The 25696-nt window shown below is 45.4% G+C and overlaps 1 protein-coding gene across 1 annotated transcript in view; it reads left to right on the plus strand.

Annotated features, from left to right (window-relative positions):
* The first annotated feature begins 547 nt into the window (after positions 1-547).
* The window catches only part of LOC147711436 (hexokinase-1-like), a 2269016-nt gene continuing 2243867 nt past the window's right edge, over positions 548-25696 (plus strand). Inside the window, exon 1 of the mRNA XM_086919487.1 lies at positions 548-1505. Within this exon, the coding sequence (XP_086775613.1) occupies positions 1443-1505 (63 nt within the window). The 5' untranslated portion in view covers positions 548-1442. The remainder of the gene's footprint in view (positions 1506-25696) is intronic.

Genomic DNA, 25696 nt, shown 5'->3' on the forward strand with positions numbered 1-25696 from the left:
ACGTGTTATATACTGCTCCCAGCTCCTGTGGTCATTGGGGAAGGCGCAACATATGCCTACGTCACTATGTGCCAACCACCAATTTGGAATTCTTTCTTTTTTTCCTTCAGCAAATGCAAAGAAGCTTTCATCAAGTCAATAGTTCACACGTATAAGGCTAAACACGTATAACGTCCCATAGGCGGGACCTATTGGCTATGCCAATGCTTGTTTCCCCTTATATTGGTGGGAAGTATCTTTTGGGTGCGTGTCTTGCCTAATATTTCTTTTAGTCACTTTTGATCAGTTTGCACAAAAAATATGCTGATTATTTAGGAAGCACAAGGAGGGTCAACAGAATCACATCACTCCTCTGGCCACGCGCATAATAAAGCCAAGTTATTGGCGTTGTCTTAAAGCGTCTTCATAGCCTCGACCGGTAAAACCCAACACCCATCTCAACGCCTATCACTTTTACTGGGTCCTAAAAACAGCTCGTTCATGTGCACGGACCGACTAAACATGAGGGTGGGTCTGTGCTCATCACGGGAACGTCACTTGGTCACATGACATTGTTGAAGGAGTGCTTGTGTTGGACGGGGGACGTACATTCAAGAGGGGAGGAATTGTCAATGCTGCCCCACTCTTCTACGATGGTAGCGAATCTTTGGACCGATTCCAACAGACGAAGGGTTTCGCAGGGTCTTGTGTATCCTAACCTATAACATTTTCCTATTGGGGCACGCCCTTTCAAAGCATTCTACAGAAATAGCAGGAAATTCCACGCTCTCCTGTTTAGGTTTAATACATTGCAGATTACCAGTGAAGAATCTGTAGAATATTCTACGAGGGTGGACGGGCAATCCAAACCACGCTTCTTTTTATTTACACCAGGACTCCACTCATGAGTGCAAGGAAGTCGTTGACAGTAACACTCTATGTCAGGGTATTACGCGTCCCAGCAATCACTTCTGTCTCACATTTTGGGGAGGCACCCTCCCCTCTGGACTGCCCGCACAACTGAAGAGGAGCATAGTCATCTTGCATCTTTTCCGCGAACCTTTTCTTGAACCCAACTCCTTGCATCAATTAACAGAGTCCTCTCGTAATAGCTCTTTCGAATATCCCAGTCGCAAGACCCGCCTCCCATTTCTACATCAGAAGGAGGGGGGACGGCCCATTCTGTTTCCCCGGTCCCTCGTCACTCCTTCTTCGCCACTCGCTGCTCACGTACACAGCCAATCCAAGACCAGGAAGTGGGCCGGAATCACCCAGTCACCAATACTGTGTATAAAAAAAACCTTTACATATTTCTTCCACTGGTTGAGTGGGGAGCTGCGGTGGTCTGATTTTGGGAATCTTGCTCGGCGACAATAAGAATAACTAGCTGACCTTTATCGAGCTGTTTGTCTCGACCTGCCTTTGTCTCGGAACACTCCAGTCGCCGCATTTAATCTGTCGGGATGATCGCTGCGCAACTCCTAGCATACTACTTCACAGAATTAAAGGATGATCAAGTCAAAAAGGTGAGTCGCGTGCCGTATTTTGTATTTAAGAATAAGCCCAGTATAAAAATAGATAAAATGCCCCTGTTCCAGTAGTTGTTTGAATGAGATAAAAACACCAATCGCGCTATCGTAGCACGGCCGGCAACACAGTGCACTCTACATCTTGTATTGTACAACGACGCGTTTGAGTACTTTGAGGCCTTTTATTTTTTAACACGTTGAAGCTCTTTTAGGTATGCTATGCAATACCATTGAAAGCTGGGTCTGGAAGGTCTTTCTGCTGCTGACAGCAGGCTTTTTGTCTCCCTGTTGGCCCTATTTGGAACTGTACGCACTACCGTAATTATCGACATTGAAGTGCTTGTTGTTATCGGCCATTCACTGTACTTGTGAGACTTAATGTATAAATACCCCCTCCCACCCACCGAACTCAAATCTAAAACATTACGAATTTACTGTATTGGTTTACAGTTAGTACACGCCGATCTATTTATCTGTGTTTCGGTTAGAATGTCATTCATTTATACAGTGCTGCTATAATGTGTAGATACCAATCTATTTATCTGTGTTTCAGTTAGAATGTCATTCGTTTATACAGTGCTTTTATACAGTGCTGCTATAATGTGTAGACGTAGCACACGCACAGTATAAACTTGCACAATGGTTTAAGGTATTTTGTGATGTTTACACTAGTGTGATAATGTTTTTTCTTGTCACTGCCGTTGATAGAATCTGTTGAAAAAGCGGCTGCAGTCGGGAATAAAGGTGACTCTGCATATCTTGGACGGCAGAGTGTAAAGCGTGAAAAGGTCAAATGTTCTCCACAGGGGGTTGAGTTAGGGGAGGAGCAATAATCACGCGAGACGTTCCCTGCTATTGGTAATGTTACGTACGGGTATATCCTTGAGGAAGCATAAAGGGCAGTCTCCAGCCTCAAGGTCATCAGCGACCGCGATGGCTTTCCATTGAAATATCCATTCCCGTTAATACTTTAGAGAGGAATCGGCACGCTTTGTTAGGCTTTCTGTCAGCGCGACCAGTGTCGAAGTGGGTGGAATCTGAGGGGCACGACTCGCTCTTACTTTTTAATTTAAGAAAAACAGTATGCCCTAATTTCTCTGAAAAGGTAACCGGACCGGGACGGATAGTCTTCCCTTTTCCACCAGTATCCACACAGAAAACTCTTATTCAGGCACTGGTATTAAATCGATTAGATTACTGTAACGCTCGCCTGGTCTCAGCTAACGAGTCCTTGCTGTGCAGATTGCAGGTAGTCCAGACCACGGCGGCGTGCCCTGTCTCCAACGCTCCACCTAGAACAGAGGTCTTCAAACTTTTTGATGCTGAGACCCCCCTGTCAAAATCTTTTCAACATAAGGACCCCCTCCTGACAAAGATTTCTAGAACTGGATGCTCCTCATCATTGATAACTATCAACAACCATAAACGCCTCCAATTCCCACAACAAATCATTTTTACAGTGGGAAAATATTATTAAACAGTGTTTAGCATGGCAAACGTCAGTGAGCGTGGGGGTGTGGTCAAAGGTGTGGCTAAAAACATCGGGCCTCATTTATGAAGAATTGCCGTAGGGCAGCTCCGTAAGTCTTGCTGTGCTGCCCTATGCCAATGTGAAAGGGCAGGAATGCACCTTACTATTAAATATGGTACATTCCTGCCCTTTCCCCCTGCGTTGGCGCACATATTGCTGTCCTGTGCAAACATAGGCAATCCAGAGAAGGGTTTTCCTCTTTCTAGGTGTGCTGCAAAATATAGCACACATGGAAAGTGCAACTAATGGGGAGAAATTAAAACATTTCTCCCCGTTATGCCTGCTGTGTGGAGGCATAAGGTTTTGGCGCTGCTCCAGGTTTACATGGTTTTGTATATCTGGGGCATCGTCAGAATCCATTGGAGTTGCGTGGGAACGCCCATGGCAATGCCCATGGAATGCCTACCTGACGCAGAGTAAGGTAACGCAGCAACTTGCGCTGCTTTGTCTTACTCCATATCTATGAGGCCATGCAAAGCCACGCTGGGTGACTTTGCGTCACCACAAAGATATAATTGAGACGCTTGCGCAGCCGGAGCTTCATACAGTGATGCTCCAGAGGCACAAACATCTCATAAATAGGCCCCCAAATATTTTGTTCGTTTTTTAGAACTTTAACAATTAGGTAGCTGCATATAAAATAATGGATAGCTTAAATGAAAAATACATTTGGAAAATATGTTACTCAGTGGGAAACGCACTGTAGTACATTATGAAACCTCTATTAGTTAATGCACTGCGGAGGTCTGTGTCTGTAACCAGAGAGCTACAGATTTACATTTTGTTGATGCAGTGGAGAATAGTGATTTGTGTAATTTTTTGTGTTAAGAGGTCACAGCCTGTGACTGAAAGCACTGTGAACGCGCCAGTCATTTTTTGAATAATATTTTTGGATAAAATGGAGCTTACAAAATGTAGATTTTAGTAATACCAGTACATAAGTAATGCAATTTGTTTTTTTTGCATAACTGTCCTTTTAACCCTCCTCAGGGGTACTAAGCGCTGTGTAAATACAGTTACAATTAATAGCACGACTTCACAGCCCAGGTATTAACTATTCCTACTACCAATTAAAAAAGACCAAATCTTTGCAATCACAATGCTTGGAGTGATTTCCGCTCACAAGCACCCTTTTACGTTTGCAGATTCACTCATAGTTGCATTTGCATTTCATTCAGCCAAGCCTGGTGTGAAGGATTATTTTACCTGTCTGCCCAGCCACCTTTTTTCCACAGCACAGGAGACTCAATTGACTTCAGCAAGCAACAAACTCCAGCAGAAGCATTTTACCAATCAGAATGAAGCGCCAGACGGTTCTCTTTTTCCAAAAGGAAAAGCACATTTTGAATTCTAGGCAGAAGTGAGGCCTGGAAATGTGCAACCCCCTTTCCATGACCCCAGGGCCCCCATGTGGGTCGCGCCCCACAGATTGAAGACCTCTGACCTAGAACGACTTTTCTTCCCGTCTCCAACAGCTTCACTGGCTCCAGGTGCACAAGCAAATTAAGTTTAAAATCTGCCTCGTCCACAAGGCCGTGTATGACAAGGGTCCCACTTACCTTGCTAAGAAACTTAATCAGTATACCCCTACCAGGGCTCTTCGCTTCGGAACCAAAACCCTTCTCTTGGTTCCCCGGTTTAAAGAAATCCAGGATGGGTGGGAAAGCTTTCTCTCACCTTGCTCCACTTTACTGGACCCAGCTCCCCACCCACCTGAGACAATGCCCTGACCATCTTCAATTTAGACTGCTACTCAAAACTGCTCTGTTTTAATTTCGGCCTTCTGTCAGCTTCTTGTTGCAGGTCCGCAGCGCAGATACCCCTTCGGGGGTGGTTCAGGTGCTCTACAAAACACTTAAATAAATAAATAATTCCGAAGTGTAGGGCACAGGATGTCTCCTGTCTTTGAAACCAAGGGAGGGACAGACAGTTTAAGCCTTCCTGCTAGGGTGCTTGCTTGCCTGAAAGAAGTGTAAATATGCACAACTGGTTAATCTGCAATTGTAAAGAATGCTTGGGAGGCAGTATTGGAATCATTTGAAGCTTCCTGATAACAGATTTATTCTCTTTAAATGGTATTGCAAGGGAGTTACCAGCTGAGCTGTGAAGTGTGCTGCAGTTCTAAAAAAAAAAAAAAAAATTGAGAACGTGCAGTTTGGGTATTTTTAAAATCTATATTTTGGAAGCCTTTTTTATCTTAAAACTTTTTGCACATTTAATAGCTGCCTATTTTCTACTCTGTGTAATGCAATTTTGAAAAACTGACTTACATATTTACAGCGCTCGCAGTTACAGACTGGTACCTTGTAGCACTAAACATACATAGTCACTATTCTCCACTACACCAACCAGGATTAAATTCTGTGACTTTCTGGTTACACACACAGATCTATACAGTGCATTAACTAATAGAGGTTTCATAATGTACAATAGTGCATTTTGAACTGATTAACTTTACTTGTTCATTTAAGCTGTGCGTTATTTTATATCTAGTTACCTAAAATAGAAATACCAAAAAAAGTGCCAGAATATATACATATATTTTTTTTTTAAGCAACGCTTTTACCCTGCGCTCACTTATCATGCCCCTTTCTGTTCGCAGTTTCCATTCATTTTTTTAATGCATTTCGACCGCTGAGCCCAGCAGTACTAGACTTTGAGCAAAAAGCAGTAATACCCACTTCTTAATATGTAGAAAATCAAATAATTAGCACAAACAATAGGTCTCCGAGTGACAACAGCAGGATTTCCAAAATTCTGATGTGGAATGTCTCTAAGAGAATGGTGTCAGAACTTGCTTATTCACTCACTCATCTATATATGCATTCCTCTCAGTGAGTTAAACACTCACTGCAGACATCTGTCTGTAACCTATATGTCACTCTGCCTTATCTAGGGCCCAGATTTTCAGAAGAATCACAGAACGCAGCGCAGCAGCCAAAAATGGTACGCTGCGTGACCGGGAGTAGGAGAGCACCATATCCACAGTGATAATGTCTCTCTCTTCCCCTCTCCCTAGCATCTGCATGGATTTTAGCTGCCGTGCACCAGGCACACACCTTATAGCCTTAGTGCTAGGGTGCGTGCCTGAATCCACCATAGGTTTTGTACTGGGACAGCCTTCCAGTACAAAATACTTTGCTTAGACACACTTTAAATCTTTTCCTACTCCTTAAAATGCTTACCAGCAGCCTTAATTTTTGTCGCTAAACCCAGTCTACTAATGTTAGTAGATGGGGTTTTGGTGTCAAAAAGCACGGGTGGTTGCATGGAAACTCCTATGTACAACCCATGTAACACCCCCTGTGACGCAAAGTAATGGAAAGCAGCATTTCATACTGCTTTGCATTACTTTTCCATACAAACCAATGCAAATACCAAATTTGCGTTAGTTTGTTAATCCCCAAAGAAGTTTAGCGTCTGGTGTGCGTTAAAAAAGTAACGCAAATCAACGCTAAACCTTAGAATTTTAGCCTGAATGTTCTGTGAGCGCTGAAAGTTTGTACTAGTCTTCCCTGCTGCATCCGTTCTGTGGAAATGGAAGATTACATTTTCTTCTCCCCGGGAGAGAGGGGCGCTGACATTGCTACTGACAAACTGTACCTGTTCTCTGAGAATGCAAAGTGTGCCCTGCAGCTGCCCGATTTGTAGGTATTCTGTAATGTGGAAAGCTAATTCTGTTGCTGCCTTAGCTGTACCTGTCCCCCTTAAGATGGGAAGCTTTCACTGTTTCAGCCCAAGGTGTATCTGCTATGAAGAAGGTGCATTTCCACTGCTTTAAAACATCATGGGGCCAGATGCATCAAACATCCATTTTGCGATTCCTTATTAGCGAAAAATAGGGAATCGCTAATTAGGAATAGCAAAATGGAATGCATCAAGCAATCACTAAAAAAATAGCGATTCCTTAGAATTCCTTAATTGCGACTCGCAAATTGCGAGTCGCAATTAATGAATACCTCCTCATTCATTCCTATGGGCCTAGAGGCCCATAGGAATGAATGGGAAGACCATATCAATTTGCGATTCGCAATTAGCATTTCGCAAATTGAGATTGCAAGTTCGAGGGTGCAGGGGTGTCCAAAGGACACCCTGTTGCACCCCTGAATTTGATATCTGCACATATGTTGCGCACACACATGCCCTTAGGGCATGTGTGTGCGCAACATGAAACTTTGAAAAATGCACAAAAGTGCATTTTTCAAAGTTTTTGCAAATTACCATGAAGTTGTACTTCGTGGTAATGTGCATGCCCTATTAGCGAATTCGCTATTTTTTAAACTTTCATGCATTGCATTTAAGGAATCTCATTTTGAGATTCCTTAAATGCAAACAATCGCAATTTAGCGAATTCTCTAATTGCGATTTTTGCATTTGGGATGATGCATCCCAAATGCAAAAATACCGGTCGCAAAGGGGCAGATTCTGAGAATCTGCCCCTTTGCGACCGGTTTTTAGCTTGATGCATCTGGCCCCATATGTATAAACAAAGCAAATCTGGAATGTACTAGCATAACCTACCCTACAAACCAAGGACTATGTCACAGTGTATGATGTGAGATGCACATAAATACCTAGAATTGGGCCTGATCCCATAGGACAAATATTAATGCTCTAAAACACGTCTGAAAAGAGAAGCAGGGTCCATGGTTCAGCACTTCTTGTGGTAGGGAGACACCAATAAAAGTTCTAAGGGACCATTCTGATAGAACTTTGAGTTAGGCAGCACTATAGTAAGATAGTAAATCTGGATGCCATACCTCCAACCTCTCTTGGAAGAATCAGGAGTTCATGGGAGGGTCTAGCTCTCCGCCCCTGTAATAAGAATATAGTAATCATCGATTGTGCAGTGGAGAAAAATTCCCAATGCACTTCAACCGGAAACTCATGAAACATGTATAATACGCAGGGGCGTACTTTCGTTTTGATTGCGTTTATGCGTCCAATCCAAGTAAGATATAATAGGGCCCATTGTTTAAGATCTAGCTACAATTGCATTTACAATGGGGGGGGTAATTTGCTTTATGTAAATCTTCCACTCGAGGCGTAAGCTTTATCCCTAGGTAGGTAATTTCTTTTTTAACCCATTGAAAGGGGGAAGTTGATGCAATCTGCAACATCTTTGTCGGTGGGGCAGTTAAATTCATCTGACAAGACTATTGGAGTTTAACACGGAAGCCTGCTATTTTCTCAAAGTGTTGAAGATCTATCTGGGAGTGACGTACAACAAGACATCATCTGAAAATAGAGATATCTTGTGTTCTACAGAACCAAACTGAAGCCCTTGTGTGGTGGGATTAGCTTTTATCTTTGCTGCTAGGGGTTTGATGCTGAGGGCGAATAATAAAGGTGAAAGGGGACACCTCTGTCTCATTCCGCTAGTTAGCCCCAACAAATCTGACACTGTGCCATTTATTAATACTTGAGCTCAAGGATGGGAGTGGATGGGCTGTACCATAGTAATAAAACATTCGCCAAACTGAAAGCTACACAAGGTACTAACCAAGAATGACTAGTCCACACAGTCAAAGGATGTCTCTGTGTCAAGCGCCACCAAGACCACGGGGATATGCTTGTTAGTTGCTTTACCTTCAATTGGATTACCTGCCGCAAATTAATATGGGTCTGATGGCCCTTGATAAATCCCAACTGATCAGGATGAATCAGCCCAGGCATAATTTCCTCTAATCTATTAGCTACAATTTTAGTATAAATTTTGGCATCTATATTAATTTGGGACATTGGTCTGTAAGGTGCACATTGTTGAGGGGTTTTCCCTGATTTAGGAATGACAGTAATTAAGGCTTCACCCATTTATGGAGATGCAGATCTGAATCAGGTATTTAATTAAAGAGGTCAGTCAAATATGGGGTACAGTCTGAACTAAAAGTCTTATATAAATGAGTATTAAATCCATCGGGACCGGGTGTTTTATGTAGCTTGAGAAAATGGATCGCATTCTGTACCTCCTCTCTTGTAATGGCACTATTCAAGCAATCCTTCATATCTGAGGAAATTCGTGGCAAGTCGACTGAATTTAAGAAGTTTTATTGTTTCCCAGAATTCAAGGAGTCACAACTTTAGAGGTGTTGACAGAATTCTCTGAAAGCTCTTGCTTTTTCCTCCTCCTGTTTCGGACCAATATAGGCCTTTTCCTGTTTAATTCTTAACTGTCGCGCCAGAAGGGAGCCTGTTTTGTTACCACATTCATAAGTAATATTTCTCAGGTGTGAGAGAGTGATCTCCTCTCCATTAGCTTATATAGCCTGAATCTTCCCCTTCAGGGCTGTCACTTTCCTCTGGAGGCTAAGAGTGGGAGCAGCCTTATGGGCCTTCTCTGCTAAAAAAGTTCCACCTCTAGTGCCTGTCTCTCCTTGATATTTTTTTGGGTGTAAAGTGGACATAATAGAAATGCACTTACCCCGGAAAACCGCTTTGAACTCATCCCAGGTTATAGAGGATCAGGTATCCCTGGGGTCATTTATCTGAAAAAAGTCTTTGATTGTTTTCCGAATTTCATCTTGAAAGAGGCCTTCACTCATGAGTAAATTAGAGAAATACCAACTGCGATACCCAGATTTCGGCTTAGGCCATGAGAATAGAACCTCTAGAGGAGCGTGGTCTGATATAATGATTGGAGGAGCGTGGTCTAGAACCTGTAGAGGAGCGTGGTCTGATATAATGATTGGAGGAGCGTGGTCTGATATAATGATTGGATGTATCACAGCTGATGTAACTGCTTGATATAACTGTTGACTATGAAAAGTGTGATCAATCCCAGAATATGTTCTACAGGAGTGTGAAAAAACTGTGTAAAGAGTCAAGGGTGGAGCTCCCTCCATATGTCTAATAAACCCAATTGGTGTATTGCTGATTTGGCTACTTTAGTGAATACGCCGGTCTGAGATCTATGTGAATGGGTGGTATCTAGTTTAGGATCCCAAATCAAATTAAAGTCTCCCAGCACTATTATATCCCCATCATCAAATCTGCCCAGCAGAGAGAGGAAGGTCAAAAGAAATTCAGATGCGTGAGGGGCATAGATTGTAGCTATAGTACATAATCGGGTACTGATTAGCCCTTAAACCATTAAAATCCTCCCCCCCTTGTCTATCTTCCTGCACAAAATGTGAAAATTAACTGAAGAGTGAAATAGTAAGGCAACCCCGTTACGCTTAGTAACAGCAGAAGATCTATATATAAGCTGGTATGATTTGTGATGTAATCTCCTATCCTCACTCTGTTTCAGATGTGTTTTGTGAAGAGCTACTATATCAAAATGGTGATCTGTAAGGTATTTGGAGAGCTGGTGATGTTTATTGGGAGTGTTCCACGTCAAGGTATTATGCGTCATGTTAGGAAATTAGAGTTGAACATGTAAATATAAGTTGCTCCATGAATGGGACAAAAAGGTTCCATGAATCTTGCATTTCTCCCCTGCCCCCACCTCTCCCTTTACTCCCAATCTTCCCACCCTATCCCACCGACCACATCCCAACCTCTCCATGCTAGGAAAAACCACACAATAAAAGAAAACAATCTAAAATACTAAATAGGCTGCACTGAGCCATTCTTTGTTTGACCTGTGACTGGCGAGGCGAGGAGTGCAGGTGGCGGTGAGAGGACGAGAGGAGGAGGGCTGCCAGTTCCCCCAAGTAACGAGCACCCCAGCGTCTACACCCGGGCTTGGACTACAGCCCCCATGGTGCATCGCTGCTTCACCACCTGTTGCGAGTCAGGGAGACGCGCTGTTTCCACGCTCTAAAGCCACTCCCCTTTCTCCGCTGTAAGGTATTTCGAGAGCTGGCGATGTTTATTGGGAGTGTTCCACGTCAAGGTATTATGCGTCATGTTAGGAAATTAGAGTTGAACATGTAAATATAAGTTGCTCCATGAATGGGACAAAAAGGTTCCATGAATCTTGCATTTCTCCCCTCCCCCCACCTCTCCCTTTACTCCAAATCTCCCCACCCTATCCTACCAACTACATCCCAACCTCTCCATGCTAGGAAAAACCACACAATAAAAGAAAACAATCTAAAATACTAAATAGGCTGCACTGAGCCGTTCTTTGTTTGACCTGTGACTGGCGAGGAGTGCAGGTGGTGGTGAGAGGAGGAGGGCTGCCAGTTCCCCCAAGTAACGAGCACCCCAGCGTCTACATCTGGGCTTGGACTACAGCCCCCAGGGTGCATCGCTGCTTCACCACCTGTTGCGAGTCAGGGAGATGCGATGTTTCCACGCTCAAAAGCGATGTCATCATCCCTGCGCATTGGGAGGCTGCACTGAGCTGTTCTTTGTTTCACCTGTGACTGGCGAGGCGAGGAGTGCAGGTGGCGTTGAGAGGACGAGAGGAGGAGGGGGGCTGCCAGTTCCCCCATGTAACGAGCACTCCAGCGTCTACACCCGGGCTTGGACTACAGCCCCTAGGGTTCATCGCTGCTTCACCACCTGTTGCGAGTCAGGGATACACTCTGTTTCCACGCTCAAAAGCGCTGTCCTCATCCCTGCGCATTGGGAGGCTGCACTGAGCCGTTCTTTGTTTGACCTGTGACTGGCAAGGAGTGCAGGTAGCGGTGAGAGGACGAGAGGAGGAGGGCTGCCAGTTCCCCCAAGTAACGAGCACCCCAGCATCTACACCCAGGCTTGGACTACAGCCCCAGGGTGCATCGCTGCTTCACCACCTGTTGCGAGTCAGGGAGACGCGCTGTTTCCACGCTCAAAAGCCACTCCCCTTTCTGCGCGGGACTAAGCCCGGGACTAAGCCCGGGACAAAGCCCAGGCCTGTCTGTGCCTGTCCGTGACTGGGAGCGACTGGACTGGGCCATACCCCCTAAGACTCTGGTATTTGTATTGTTAGTACAGCAGAATTGGGCGCCTGTTTAACGAATCGACCTGGATGGGCTTGAATTATCAAATTTTGTGTATTAATTCGGACTGCAGTCGCGACACGATTGCGAATAATTCTTAGTCACCAATCCCGAGTCACCTAAGGATAATGGCAAGCACTGTGCGAACTTGGTCATCCAAAATGGGAAAAACCAGCTCCCCTCACTTTCGACATCTGGCAAAGCAAAAGGGTTCTCTTTCCCCCATGTCTATTCAACCCACTGCAATAGATAAAATGCTTCAAAAAAGCCATTGGTGTCATGCGAAATTGAGTGCGCCGAAAGGCGCTTATCGCTCACTCCGCAAATTGACCCCACTCCTATGGCCCAAGAGATTGAGATTTACACTATAACTAATTCTCCTTGCGACTCCCTAGCGTTCCCTGTCGAGGAGATTCCCTGTGCACAGCTACCGAGTATAGATGCCCAACGCATAATTAAAGTTATGGGAAAGGCATCCATTAAAAGGAAAAAGGGGGTTCTCTCGAGGAAAATTAAACACAAGAGGGCCAGATTAGGTAAAAATCAGTTGGCCCGAGTGAAGATAACAATTGGAAAACAGGGGAGGATAATAGAGTACACACCACGATTTCAGGCACCCTCTAGTTGGGCGTGCCAACTAATCTCCGACTTGCAATCACATATTGACCAACTTATAAACTCACAGGTGAAAACTATTTTGAGTCGGATAGATAAAGTTGTCACCCTTTTAAAAACAAGGGGGGAACACAGGAAGTACCTCATACCCTCCCCCAGTTGCTAAATCTTCCGGAACTGAGGCCACTCCAGTGAATCTGCCATCACCGTCAGCAAGTCTACCATCAGTTGTCCAAACAGCCCCCTTGATAGTTCCTGCATTGCCCTTAGTTCCACAGCCCACTCAAATAATTAGTGCTCCCTCTAGAAGTTTTTCTAATATTGTCGAGGTGAACACTGTGCAGACAACAACCACCCCCAGGGTCTAAACTCCATGTAGTCCCCTCCAGTGCTTCAGCCTATGGGCCCAACTAGAGGGATGCCATCTAAGGAGAGTAACAACCAACTACCTTGCATTAATCTGCCCCCAGAGGCATCCCCCTATGTTGTTATATTAGCAGGGGTACCTGAGCTGGCCGGATCGTTCAGAATCTTTTGTTGAATTAAAGAACAAAGTAACATTCTGGCTGAACAGGAACAGATCGCTCTCTGGGAACGACCAGGGGGAAATCTTGTTCGTTCGAAGGGTTAGTTGGCTTGGGAATAGGCACAAGAATATTCCAGGGGATTGTGTGGTTTTAAACTTCAGGGATTATAGAGTGGTTGACTACATACTCAAGTGGGGGTCTTTTAATCAATCGAGCCACATTAGGCTCTGCCCCTGGGCTACTTTTACTTGATCGGTAAACTGACCTATAGTGGCGGCTTAGAACACCTGAGTAGGAATGCCAGCTTACCTGGTGGGTTAGGTCTCTATCACCCAACGGTAGATGCTCTCCCTGATAAGCATGGGATACTCTGCCTGAGGAATAGATTTGATCCTCTAACAACATTGGAGGAGCTTGATTGATTGGAGATCAATTATGCTTTCCCCAAGAGGCCCCCATATGAGGAGGGCTGTCTCATAAACGACCCTTGGGCCATGCCCTCTCCTCCGTACTCTGCCCCCAGTGCGTCTGCCGGTTGTGACGAAAACATTTCTGGGAATTCTAAATTGTGTCACAAGGAAGATTCCCAGGTTCCATCTAATACAAATGAGGTTGATTCAACCAAGGATCACACTGGCATGAGTCAGTTTGACCCCCTACCAGCTCCCCTAGTTCTCGAGAATTGTATTAGTTTCCTGGGTGGGACAGCTGAGAGAGACCAATTTCAAGGGCTGGGATGTTTATCCTTGCCCTCCAAATCCCTAGTGAACCAGCACAATTTTACCATGGCTTCATGGAATACTGCAGGTCTCTCTTCAAGGCGTGGCTCGGCTGATTAGGCAGAGTTCATTGAGACGTGTGACATTTGGCTCTTCCAAGAGACTTGGGCTTTAACGCCCATTTTCTTCCCAGGCTATCTTAATTACTCAAAGCAAGCGATTCCTGGGAAAAGGGGTAGGACATCAGGAGGCTTGACTGTCTGGGTTAGACAGGATAAGGATTGGATTATTCAGGAAGTCAATCTTGAGAGTTCAGACATTTTGGTTTTAAAGTTATTAAAAAGAGGAATGCTTGATCTTCTCTTGATCAATCTCGCCAGCAATGGTAGGTTAAGAAAGTTTTTAAGAACTCTAATCTAATCTATTTTAAGCAATGTCATTTTAACAGGAGATTTTAATTGTACATTCGAGCCCTTAGACAGTGAAGATGCTGATTTAGGATGGGAGGAGGGCCTTAAGTGGGATATCCCCCAGCTTTCTATCCCGCCTATAAAGAAATGGACTGATGCAGCTTTGCATCTTAAGGGTCTCTGCCTAGCTAAAAGCCTCAGGGCTGTAAATGGGAGAACGATCTCGGATAGAACGGCCAGGAACACTTTCAGCATAGGTTATAGAGGCAGCCGTATTGACTATATCATTTTAAGTATGCCCCTCTGGCCTATTCTGATAGATATGGCGGTTCATCCAAGATGGGAAAGCGACCACAATCCCTTAGTTCTGAGTCTTAAACTTTTGTCCATGACCACAACCTCCCAACGACCCAGCAAAATTAGTTCAGGGGAGCTTGTTCTCACCAACAATATGAGAGGAGTTTGTTGGCCGTATATTAACGACAATGAAGAGGCTAGAAACTCAATGAAATCTCTGGTTGGTGATGCTCTCTCTTCTCTCAAAGCCTGTGATTCCCAGGAGCATATTAATAGTGTGATCATCGGGTTACATGAAACCTTGTTTGGGGACCTTAAGTCCTATTTTACCAAACCCCAGACACAGAGGAAGGCACCCCAACCTTGAAGAACTTACTGGCATAATGGCTCCTCCAGGAAGGTTATAAGACCTTGGCCAGGGCAATTAAGTCAAGCGACGGGCCAGCCATTAGACTGGCCCGACGTTTATACAGAGAGCTACAACAGTTAGCTTGAACTGCCTGTGAAGATAAATATTGGTTGGACTTGCTGGAGGCTAGTAAGGACAGGGACATGATGAGATTTTGGCATACTTTAAAATGAGACAGGGGCAATATTCCTACAGCTCCTGAAAATAATTTATCCCCAGAAGCTTGGGTCTCCTATTTTGAAACCCAATTTAGAGGCCCTCCAAGCGATACCACTGCTCAAATGGAACCGACTCTAGAACCGTGTGTCATATTTACAAAAACGGAGCTCCGTGGAAAAGCTCCGGGTCCAGATTGTGTCCCGGCTGATCTTTTCTTTTAATTTTTTTTTTTTTATTGAAGTCATTTAGGGCCAGATGTAGGTGGCCGTTTGAGGCCATTTACCGAGCGGTAACGGCCGATTTTGGCTGTTACCGATCGGTAAATGGGTGACAGGTATGTAGGGGGCATTATTTTACAGAATCGGTAAAATTACCGAATCGGTAATTTTACCGATTCGGTAAAATAAAATTCAGTAATTTTACCGATTCTGAGGCACCCAGATGTAGGTGGGACTCTTCAGAGTCCCAGAGGCCTTACCGAATCGGTATTTTTACCATCAAATCCAATTTGATGGTAAAATACTGATTCCGGTGTGCATGCACATATGTGCATGCACACCTATGCCATGTGACAGGCAGACCTGCCCTTAGGGCATGTATGCCTGCCACATGGCACCCGAGCCTGTTTTTGGGGTGCCAGAGGGTGTCAAAGTGACACCCCCTGCACTCTTGTGAAAATTGGTATTTACCGATTCGGTAAATACCGAATCGGTAATGCCCATTCATTCCTATGGGCTTCAAAGCCCATAGGAATGAATGGGCATTACCGATTCGGTATTTACCGAATCGGTAAATACCGAATTCTTCCGATTCGGTATTCCAGCACATCTGGAATACCTACATATCCACCCCTTAGATTTACCGATTTTTAATTACCGAATCGGTAAAATTCGGTAATTAAAAATCGGTAAATCTATTTTACCTACATCTAGCCCTAAGTGTAAATTCAAATTTATCATTTCAGCACCATTTCTTAAATAGTAAGATACAAACAAAAGTCTTTCTCTTTTTTACCTATAAATCAAAATCTTCTGACACAGCAGATAATACCACTGTACACAAAACCTCAGAATTTTAATTAAAAAAAAGTCCCCCAGATATTATCAAATCTTCTAGTCCCCCCTACCCGCAATGCAAAAATTTGCTCACTAATCTGAACTCGTCTCATCTTCTGTAACCATTCGTACGTAGATGGAATCTGTTCTGTACGCCATTGCTGTAGCAACAGAGATCTAGCCACTGCTATAGCAATGTAAAGTAATTTAGCTATCTGATCTGAAAGCAAAAGATCAAAATCAAAACCATGCAAAATTAGTTTCTCATTTACGGTGATCGTGATATTATATTTAGTCTGGAAGAAAGCAAAGATTTCTTCCCAAAATTTCACAATCTTAACACAATAAACCATTACATGTGACCAATTGGCTGGCGAATGGTGTAAACATCTAAAACAATGTGCTGAATAATTAGCATACATTTTAGAGATGGAGGCAGGTGTACGATACAACAACCATTCACTAAAGAATAACATTCTGCACCAATTGGCGCCCTGTAATGTGCTGAAATTAAATTAGTTGATAGTTGTCCAGGTGTTCAAGGACATAGCATGGTTTTTCTGCTCCTGCCATTTTTTAATTGCCTTTTGGCTAAATCCACCCTCCTACTCTGCGCTAAACATCGCTTCCAATCCCCCCGGTTTTCTATCCAGTTCGATAACTAGAAGATCATTGGTTAATTGACTTAATTGAACTAGCTGCATTGTGTCGAACTGCACCAGAAACTAATATAATGTATTATAAGACCCTAACAACATGAAGTTCGTATGGATTAGCTGCAACATTTCCATCGGGGTAATCCAGGCTCCATCTCTTACAAAGTCAGAGACTTTACGCAATCCTGCCCCGGCCCAGTTTTCAGCTAAATCTAAGCCGTGTTCTAACCCCATTAAAGGGAGAATACCAGACAATAAGGTTGTTGAATTAAGAATGGGGAGCGAGTATCTTTTAAACAGTGCCTGGCGTCTTTTGAAAAACCATAATAATGACTTCTAACGGACTAATTTGGGGGATTAAAGTACCTGGAGAGGGGGTGGTATCTGAGTTTCTGTACACATTAAATCAAAAAAGAAATTTATATATAATTTTTTACAATGGATTTGACCTTTAAATCTCGAGGTACTGTGCAAAGTATGCATTATAATAGTCCCTTAGATTTGGTAAGGCGAGTCCGCCTTGATACAGATCCTCATATAAAGTACCTATTGCAATAAGGGGTGTCTTCTTCGCCCAGATAAAAACCGAAAACATAGATTCTACCCTAGTAAAGAAAGACCCCGGTAAAAAGCAAGTGTAGGAGAGTAGAGTCTGCTATCCTATGGTCACCCCAAATCTTTGCGTTTTGCTTCACTGGTTTTCGACTTAATGTGGCTGTGGACCTGCTAATCAGACCCACAGCCTGCTGTTCTCTCTCTAAATTCACATACATGTACTATAGGTACATAACCCGATTGGAACTGGACACCTTGTCAGCCCCTGTACCATGCACTATAGGTGCTCAGGGCATAGGTGCCAACCAGGCCTACCAGGGGCTGCAGCATATCTTTTGCCACCCCTGGCTGGCTATCCAAAATTGACACAACTGGCTGATCACTCAGCTGGGGCAAGGTGGTGTAATCACCCATTGCTTAGATATAGTATACCTATATCTAAACCTATATCTGGACACATATATACCTATAAGTCACTCCTATGGCAGGCCTTAACAATCCTGGAGGCAGAGTGCTTGGTTTTATGTGAGATGGTGCTCTAGCATGAGCTGAGCCTGTCTGCAGCTGTCGGGACCAACTCCCTTAGCTGTTCCGGGATAATGCCATACCATATACTCTTACGTGCATTATAATCCATCGCGGTTATGTGCTAACTTTGGTTTGGCTTTATCAAAACATGTCGTGTTTGGTGTCATACGTTTTGGAATACTACCCCCTCGCCAGTCCTGGCGACGGGGGTAGCATTCCACCCTTCTGGAGGGAGAAGACATGTACTTTACCAAAACGCAGTTAATCCTAACCAGAGCCTCAGCATCACAAAATGGATGCTGCTGCCACAGATCCGAGTCTGACCTCCTGCTGCTGACCGAAACTTGGCAGAGGAGGCCTGGACAGAGAGTTTCCTGTCACAGGGAGGTGTCACACCACCCCAGACAGGAGATAGTGGATTGTAGCAGGGAGGTTTGAAAGAAACGAGACGCTGCCTGGGGAGCACAAGGCTTCCCCTTGCATAATCCGGTCAAACCTGTTCTGGGGCACACCAGCCCCAGTCCCAGCGCGACCCTGGACAAAGGGAAAGGGGTGTAAGCAACCCCTTCCTGGGTCCCACCCATAGGAGGGACCTAGCAGGTAATCCAGCCCCCCAGTTTGGTATAAGAGTGGGAGCAGTGCCAAAGCACTCAGATTATCCTGACTGAAACTTATGAAACAAAACTCTGGACCCTTCGACATCCTACTCGACGTAGAAGACTGAAGAACCTCCCTTGTGGTCAAGGAGTGACCACCCTGTGCAATCAGGCACCATCCAGCACCTCAACGTTTGCTTTGTTGCAGTTCCTGCCGGAGATCGACAAGACCCAGCGTGCCTGCCTTCTAACAGCCCGATCCACAGTCCCTGCAGAGCTGAGACCTGTGGAGGCGACCTGAAGCGTGGGGCCGGCCATCTTGGAAAGACCACGAGGCGCTGACCGTGCAGCTTCCGAGGCTCCCTCGAAGCTGTGCATTTGGGTTTGAGAAGCCCCAGCCCTGAGCCACTCTTGCACCGAAGCTCACCCCTCTACACTCACCGAGTGCTGCGTGGGGCCCTTCTGCATCTTTTGGCTCAACGCGTTGGTCCGGTCGCTTGCCCGTTGGCTCGCGGCCCGAGTACCGACGAACCTTTGAACTTGATCTGCCAGTCCGGTTGCTCTGGACTAGCCCTCGCTCCCCTGAAAAGGAGCAACCGCTCTGACCTTGCTGGTCCGAGTAAGAAGCGATCTTCGAATCCTGCATGGGTTGCACTTGCCAAGGTTTGTTTGCTCCAATCCGGAAGCCGATACCGCCGACAGCGAGAGCCTTCGTGGGACAGCTCGCGATCCACTCCTGGACATCCTCGGTGCCCCAGAGTCCACGTTGCAGCGGAGACAAGCTTCTCGACAACAAACCTGATTGCGCCCGACATTGCCTGGTTCCTTCCTGGTTCCACCCTGGTCACTGCTGAGTGACCTAGACTCTGTCCCCTCTGCTTTCAGGTACTCTACATCTTCGATCCACCCTTGGATCACACCGGACACTTCTCTTCTGGCCGCCTGCAGCATCTTCATCTCCAGGCTCCATAGATCTACACGACGAAACCCGACACACTTTTGCACCTGTGCACCCGCTTACTGTGGGTGAGGTAACTCTTGAACGCCGGTGCTCCTGTAGTGGTTTACACCTCTAGTGTCTAAGTCTAAAGTTTTGTCCTTCTAGGTCAGTCGGAAGTGTCCTTTAACAGTTACTTTGTAACTTTTACGCACCATTGACTTTGCATTGGTGCATGCGTGTGCTTTAAGCACTGCACCCGAATCCAGCGGGCTTTTCCCAACTTCAGCATTGCTAGTCCCGATTGGTCCCAGCGATTCCCTAGGCCTAACCACTGTTCGATTAGTGATACTTATACCACTATTTTAGTATATGGTTTGCGTGGCCCCTGGCCTCATCCATAATTGTGCAACTTTCATATGCTTTACTGTGCTTTTGTTTAAACGCTTGTGCTTCTAGACTCATAAAGAGTATAGAGGATTATTCTAGTAATAAATACATATATTTTTATAATATATAACTTGTGTGGTGTCCTTTCATTTGATATTACAGGATTGTGATTGGTAAAACAGCTCGCTTAACACGACCTCTTGAGTTAAGCCTTTAAGGCTGCTTAGTCCATGCTACCATTAGGATAGCTTGTCTAATAAGGTTGACTTACAACCAGACACCATAAGGGATTGTTTGGACTGATACAAGGTGCCCCCAGAATTGGAGACATCATATATCAGGCCAACTTCTCACATTGGTGAGCAGCGGTGCGGATTTGAGCTTGCTGTTGTTTTACCATTGCAATCTTTTATCAAATTGAAAGATCACATCAAGTACCTTAGGTACATATAAACAAAGCTTAGCATATTTAAGTTCTACTGAACATAGTAGTTGTAGATCAAAGGGCTTAGCACACCCTGCCTACAACTCACTAGCAAGGTACAGTAGGAAAACACTTGGTGTAGGTAAGTGCTCCACGTACACCTCACTAGCAGTCATGGCGGGCACAGAGGGAGCATCTGGCTCTCAGCCTGTGTTGGATGACCTTACCAAGGCACATTCCAGCTATGACAACCTCAGCCATAAGGACCTGAGTGCCTTGTGCACTTCAAGGGGGCTGAGAAAGGGTCACAACCCTACCATTCCCCCCCCGATAGCCATCCTGCAGAAGGATGACCTAGAGAAGGCTAGCATAGCTCCCTTAGGGTCAGGAGATGGAGTGAACCCCCCTGAGACTGAGAATTCCCCCCCAGATTTAGAGGAGGAACTTGAATCAGGTGCTAATGAAGATTCAGATCAGGATCAAGGGACAAACCAGGTACAAGTTGGTAGGCTTAACCAGGCCAACTTAGACCTACATGGGAATGGAGAGGGCCAGCACCTCCCCAGATCCAATAACATCATTCTCCCAGGTAACAGGAGAGTGAGATCTCCCTCAAGGGATTCTCACATTTCTAGTGCCTCAAGGGAATCTCAAAGGGGAATGACTTCCCCCCCAGAGGAAAGAGCATAGGGCCAGAATGAGGGCTGTCCAGCTCCAGATAGAGAGGGAAGAGGTAGCCCTGGCTCAAGCTAAACTTGCTTTAGCAAGAGAACAAAAGTTGTGTGGATTAGATTCCACCGGTGGCAGCAATATTCCTAGAGAGAAAGACAGGGCCTATGATAATAGAAACCTTACAAAGATTGTAGCCCCCTACAAGGAAGGGGGTGACATCCACAAATGGATGACTGCTCTGGAGAGAGCCTGCATGGTACAGCAGGTTCCTCAAGAACAGTGGGCTGCAATTTTATGGTACTCCTTTTCTGAGAAAGGGAGGGATAGTCTCCTCACAGTTAGACCTGAGGATGCCAAAAACTACTCTGTCCTGAAGAGTGCTCTTATTGAAGGGTTTGGCCTAACCACTGAGCAATACAGGTTGTTGTTCAGAGATACCCAAAAAGCTCAGACTCAGGACTGGACTGATTTTATTGATTGTGCCACTAAGGCTCTTGAGGGTTGGCTGCAGGGAAGTAAAGTCTCAGACTATACAGGATTGTACAATCTTATAATGAGAGAACAGATCCTTAATAACTGTCAGAACCAGCTATTGCATCAATACCTTATTGACTCAGGTCTGACCCCTCCCCAAGAATTGGGAAAGAAGGCAGACAAGTGGGTCAGAACAAGAATTAAGCAGAAACCCCAGGACCATGGAGGTGATCAGAAGAAAGCAGACCAGAAGGGTGGGGATAAGAAAGATAAAGAAAAAGACCAGAAGTCTTCAGGCCCCCAAAATAATTCTAATAAGGAGGGTGGTTCCCAAAATGGAAACAAGAAAAAGAAGAATGATGGCCCAAAGAAACCTTGGTGCAATACTTGTAAGTCCATTTCCCACTGGGGAAGTGAATGCACGAAGAAAAATCCAGTCCCCACCACTGCAGCTCCTAAAGCACCTGCACCCCCTAGTACAGTCAGCAGTGGTAGTACACAGCCAAAGGGTTTAGTAGGGTTGACCCTGGGCACTGAGATGGAGTCTGGCCTAGTCAGAATCCCTACTCGGGCAGTTCTGCTCTATGATGTGGACATAGCCATGCCCACTACTGTGAGTCCCAGTAACTTGGGCAAGTATAGGCAGACACCTTTGATTAATGAGTAACTGGCTCTGGCCTACAGGGACACTTGTGCCAGTGTCACTATGGTGACACCTAACTTTGTGGACCCTGGACAAATTGTACTAGGTGAGAATTACCTAGTGACCAATGCAAGCAATGCCACTACTACACATAGTGTGGCTGTTGTTAACTTCTCCTGGGGAGGGGTAAATGGCCCTAAGAAAGGTGTTGTGAGTGCAGACCTCCCAGTAGACTGTCTTTTAGGTAATGATCTTGAAAACTCAGTTTGGTCAGAAGTGGAGTACAGGACTCCTGCAGAAATGCTAGGGATTTCAGCACATGTCCTTGCTGTAACCAGGACTCAGGCAAAGAAGTGCCTACCTGAACCTGTGGTGGATCTTGAAACAATAGACCAACCACAATCCAAGAAGAAGAGCAAGAGGGTTAAGGCTTTGCCTTCCCACTTGCTCCAGGTTGAGGATCAGACTTCACAAGAGGCTGGTTCTGAGATCCAAGAGGCGATTGTCCCTGAAGAACTTGAACCTGATCAGGCTGAGTTTCTGGGAACAGGGGGACCCTCAAGGGCAGACCTGGGGCAGGCCCAATTAGATTGCCCTTCCCTTGAACCCCTCAAACAGCAAGCTGCTGCTGAGGCTGCTGGGAATGCTCAAGGTACCCATAGAGTGTATTGGGATGATGGGCTCCTTTATTCAGAGGCTAGAGACACCAAGCCTGGTGCCAACAGGAGGTTGGTCATACCTCTGCAGTTTAGGGGCTTCCTTCTTACCTTGGCCCATGATATTCCCCTTGCAGGACGCGTAGGCCAGAACAAGACTTGGGACAGGCTTGTCCCTCACTTTCACTGGCCTCATATGTCAGAAAATGCCAAGGAGTTTTGTTGCTCCTGTGTCACTTGCCAAGCCAGTGGTAAGTCAGGTGGCACAACAAAGGCCCCCCTGATACCACTACCTGTGGTGGGATTACCCTTTGAAAGAGTTGGAATAGATATTGTGGGTCCCATGGATCCACAACCAGCATCTGGGCACAGATTTATACTGGTGGTAGTGGATCATGCCACCAGGTATCCAGAGGCAATTCCCCTGAGGACCACAACAGCACCTGTTGTGGCAAGGGCCCTTCTTGCAGTTTTCTCAAGAGTGGGCTTTCCAAAGGAGGTTCTTTCAGACAGAGGTACCAACTTCATGTCTGGATACTTAAAAGCAATGTGGAAAGAGTGTGGAGTGAACTATAAGTTTACCACACCCTATCATCCTCAGTGCAATGGGCTTGTTGAAAGGTTCAACAAGACCCTCAAGGGAATGATAAAAGGGTTACCAGAAAAGCTTAGGCGAAGATGGGACATCCTTTTACCCTGCTTGCTATTTGCTTACAGAGAGGTCCCACAGAAGGGGGTTGGCTACAGCCCTTTTGAACTTTTGTTTGGCCACCCTGTGAGGGGTCCATTGTGTCTGTTGAAGGAAGGATGGGAGTTACCTCTCAAAAAGCCTAAGCTAGATGTTGTGGACTATGTACTTGGTCTCCGCTCCAGGATGGCTGAGTACATGGAGAGAGCATCCAAAAACCTGGAGGCCAGCCAAGAATTACAGAAAGCTTGGCATGACCAAAAGGCTGTTCTGGTTGAGTTCCAGCCAGGGCAGAAGGTGTGGGTGTTGGAGCCAGTGGCCCCACCAGCTCTCCAGGACAAATGGTCTGGACCCTACACCATATTGGAGAACAAGCATTGGAAATGCAATAGGTCTCGCATTAGAAAAGTTGGAGCTATTGGTCTTGTAAATGACAATTATTTTATTTATGTGTTGTTTTTTAAAATAGCTAAATTGATAGCTTTGTCATTTACAATGCCAATAGTTATAACTTTCGTGAATGTGACACCTACGAATGGGCAGTCTGCTCGCTCTTGGTGGGGCCCAAAGTGTATCAAGCCAGCCGCAGGGATGCCTTCCTCCACGGGCAGGACAGAGTTACATATAAAACATTTATGATGAAAGTACAATACTGCTGAATAAAAAAAACGGTCCCTATTGGGACGTCTGAGCAGAGAAGTTTTAAACCATGAGCAATTGCATGGACCCCCACTTCCAAGCCCTCCAATAAAACGTATGTTAGTCAAAATTCCTGGTTTAACAATGTAGCCCATAGAAAACGGATTATTTTTCTAATTTGACAGACCAGCATGCCTAATAGAAGTTTAATGGCATTGGTTTTAACCAAGGCAATTTCCTGCAGTAACATGGGCATTTCCTTTCCAGTGCAAAAGTTATTTTGTGTTGGATAAGTGTTTTTTTCTCAGCGAAAATACCACTGTGCGCGTTATCACTTCACAGAGTGTTTTACTAGGGTGTAGTTTGGTCTGTATAGTGGTAGGCTAGGTTGAAACTACGCCAGCATATTTCGTTCATTTACAAGATGGTTTGTGGAAAATTCCCGAAATCACGTCTCTTCACGAGATGTGGTATTCGCTGTAAAAATGTATTGTGAATGCATGCATACTATACATGAGCGTCTGTTTACAATGCTTTGTTTAAATACATCCACATAGCAAAAATGTATGCGAGGACGCATTGTTTTTTTTAACATAACTTTACTAAAACTAATTATAGCAATAACGTCTGTAGTGGAGGACCACATCTGTGAATGCAAATATTTGGGAACTAAAGTTTTAATTGCAAGCGCTCTGCCCCGGCGGACACGAAGTAACTTGAACATTCGGCTGTTACTGTGGTGCCCCATTTGTGAATCATTACAATAATTCAGCACTGATTAGTAGCATAAGGGCCTGAACGAGCAGATACGGAGAAATAAATATAAAAATTAACAAAAACACGCAGGGGGCCCTAAATATATATACTGCCCGTGTCCCACCAAATATTAAAATGTCACTAAGTCAGAGAGTATATCTGAAGCTGCCAAACACATTTCGTAGGTCTAGCACCTCACAAGTAACACGCAATATAAGCTTTTGGGATACGGATTGCCATGCAAAATAAACGGGTACCATCGACTCGTGGAGCTTCCTCGTACAGGCAAAAGGAGCCGTGGGATAACATTCTAACACCACTACCAACCGCAAGCAGGAACTCCAGATTTTTTTGGGCAAATATTTTACTGTTTTAAAAGTAATTATACGTTCTATAAAACGGAGCAACAACTGCGATTACTTAGCAAAGTCAATCGCTGGGGTATAAACCTTTACCTTAATAGAGTTCAAGCGCACGCATATAGACAACCGGAAGAGAGATCTCAGTTTAAAAGCGAAGACACGACGGCCACGCGCCGAACACTGGACATAGCGGCAGCGCTACAAGGCACGGCCCACGCACCCTGCCACGGAGATCGGGGTGCACGGGCGGGAATAAAGAGATGGGACAACGGGCGGGCGGGAGTAAAGAGATAGCAGACAAGGGGTGCACGGGCGGGAGTAAAGAGATGGGAAAACGGAGAGCGGGAGGAGGCAGCGAGTCAAAACGGAGGGCATTGCTGTGGGGAGGGGGGAGGAGAAATGCAACGCGACACGGCAGGCAGGGGAGGGGGCGGAGCGGGGGAGCGGGAGGAGGCAGCGAGTCAAAACGGAGGGCATTGCTGTGGGGAGGGGAGAGGTGCGACACGGCAGGCAGGGGAGGAGAGTAGGAGGAGGAGGGGGGAGGAGAGTAGGGGAGGCACGGCCTAGCGGCCGTGCAATCAAGAAGTGAGGGGCCGTAGCTAGGGGAGGCAGTGAGAGAG

This window comes from Lissotriton vulgaris, chromosome 5, assembly GCF_964263255.1.
Source record: "Lissotriton vulgaris chromosome 5, aLisVul1.2, whole genome shotgun sequence".
Lineage (NCBI taxonomy): Eukaryota > Metazoa > Chordata > Amphibia > Caudata > Salamandridae > Lissotriton > Lissotriton vulgaris.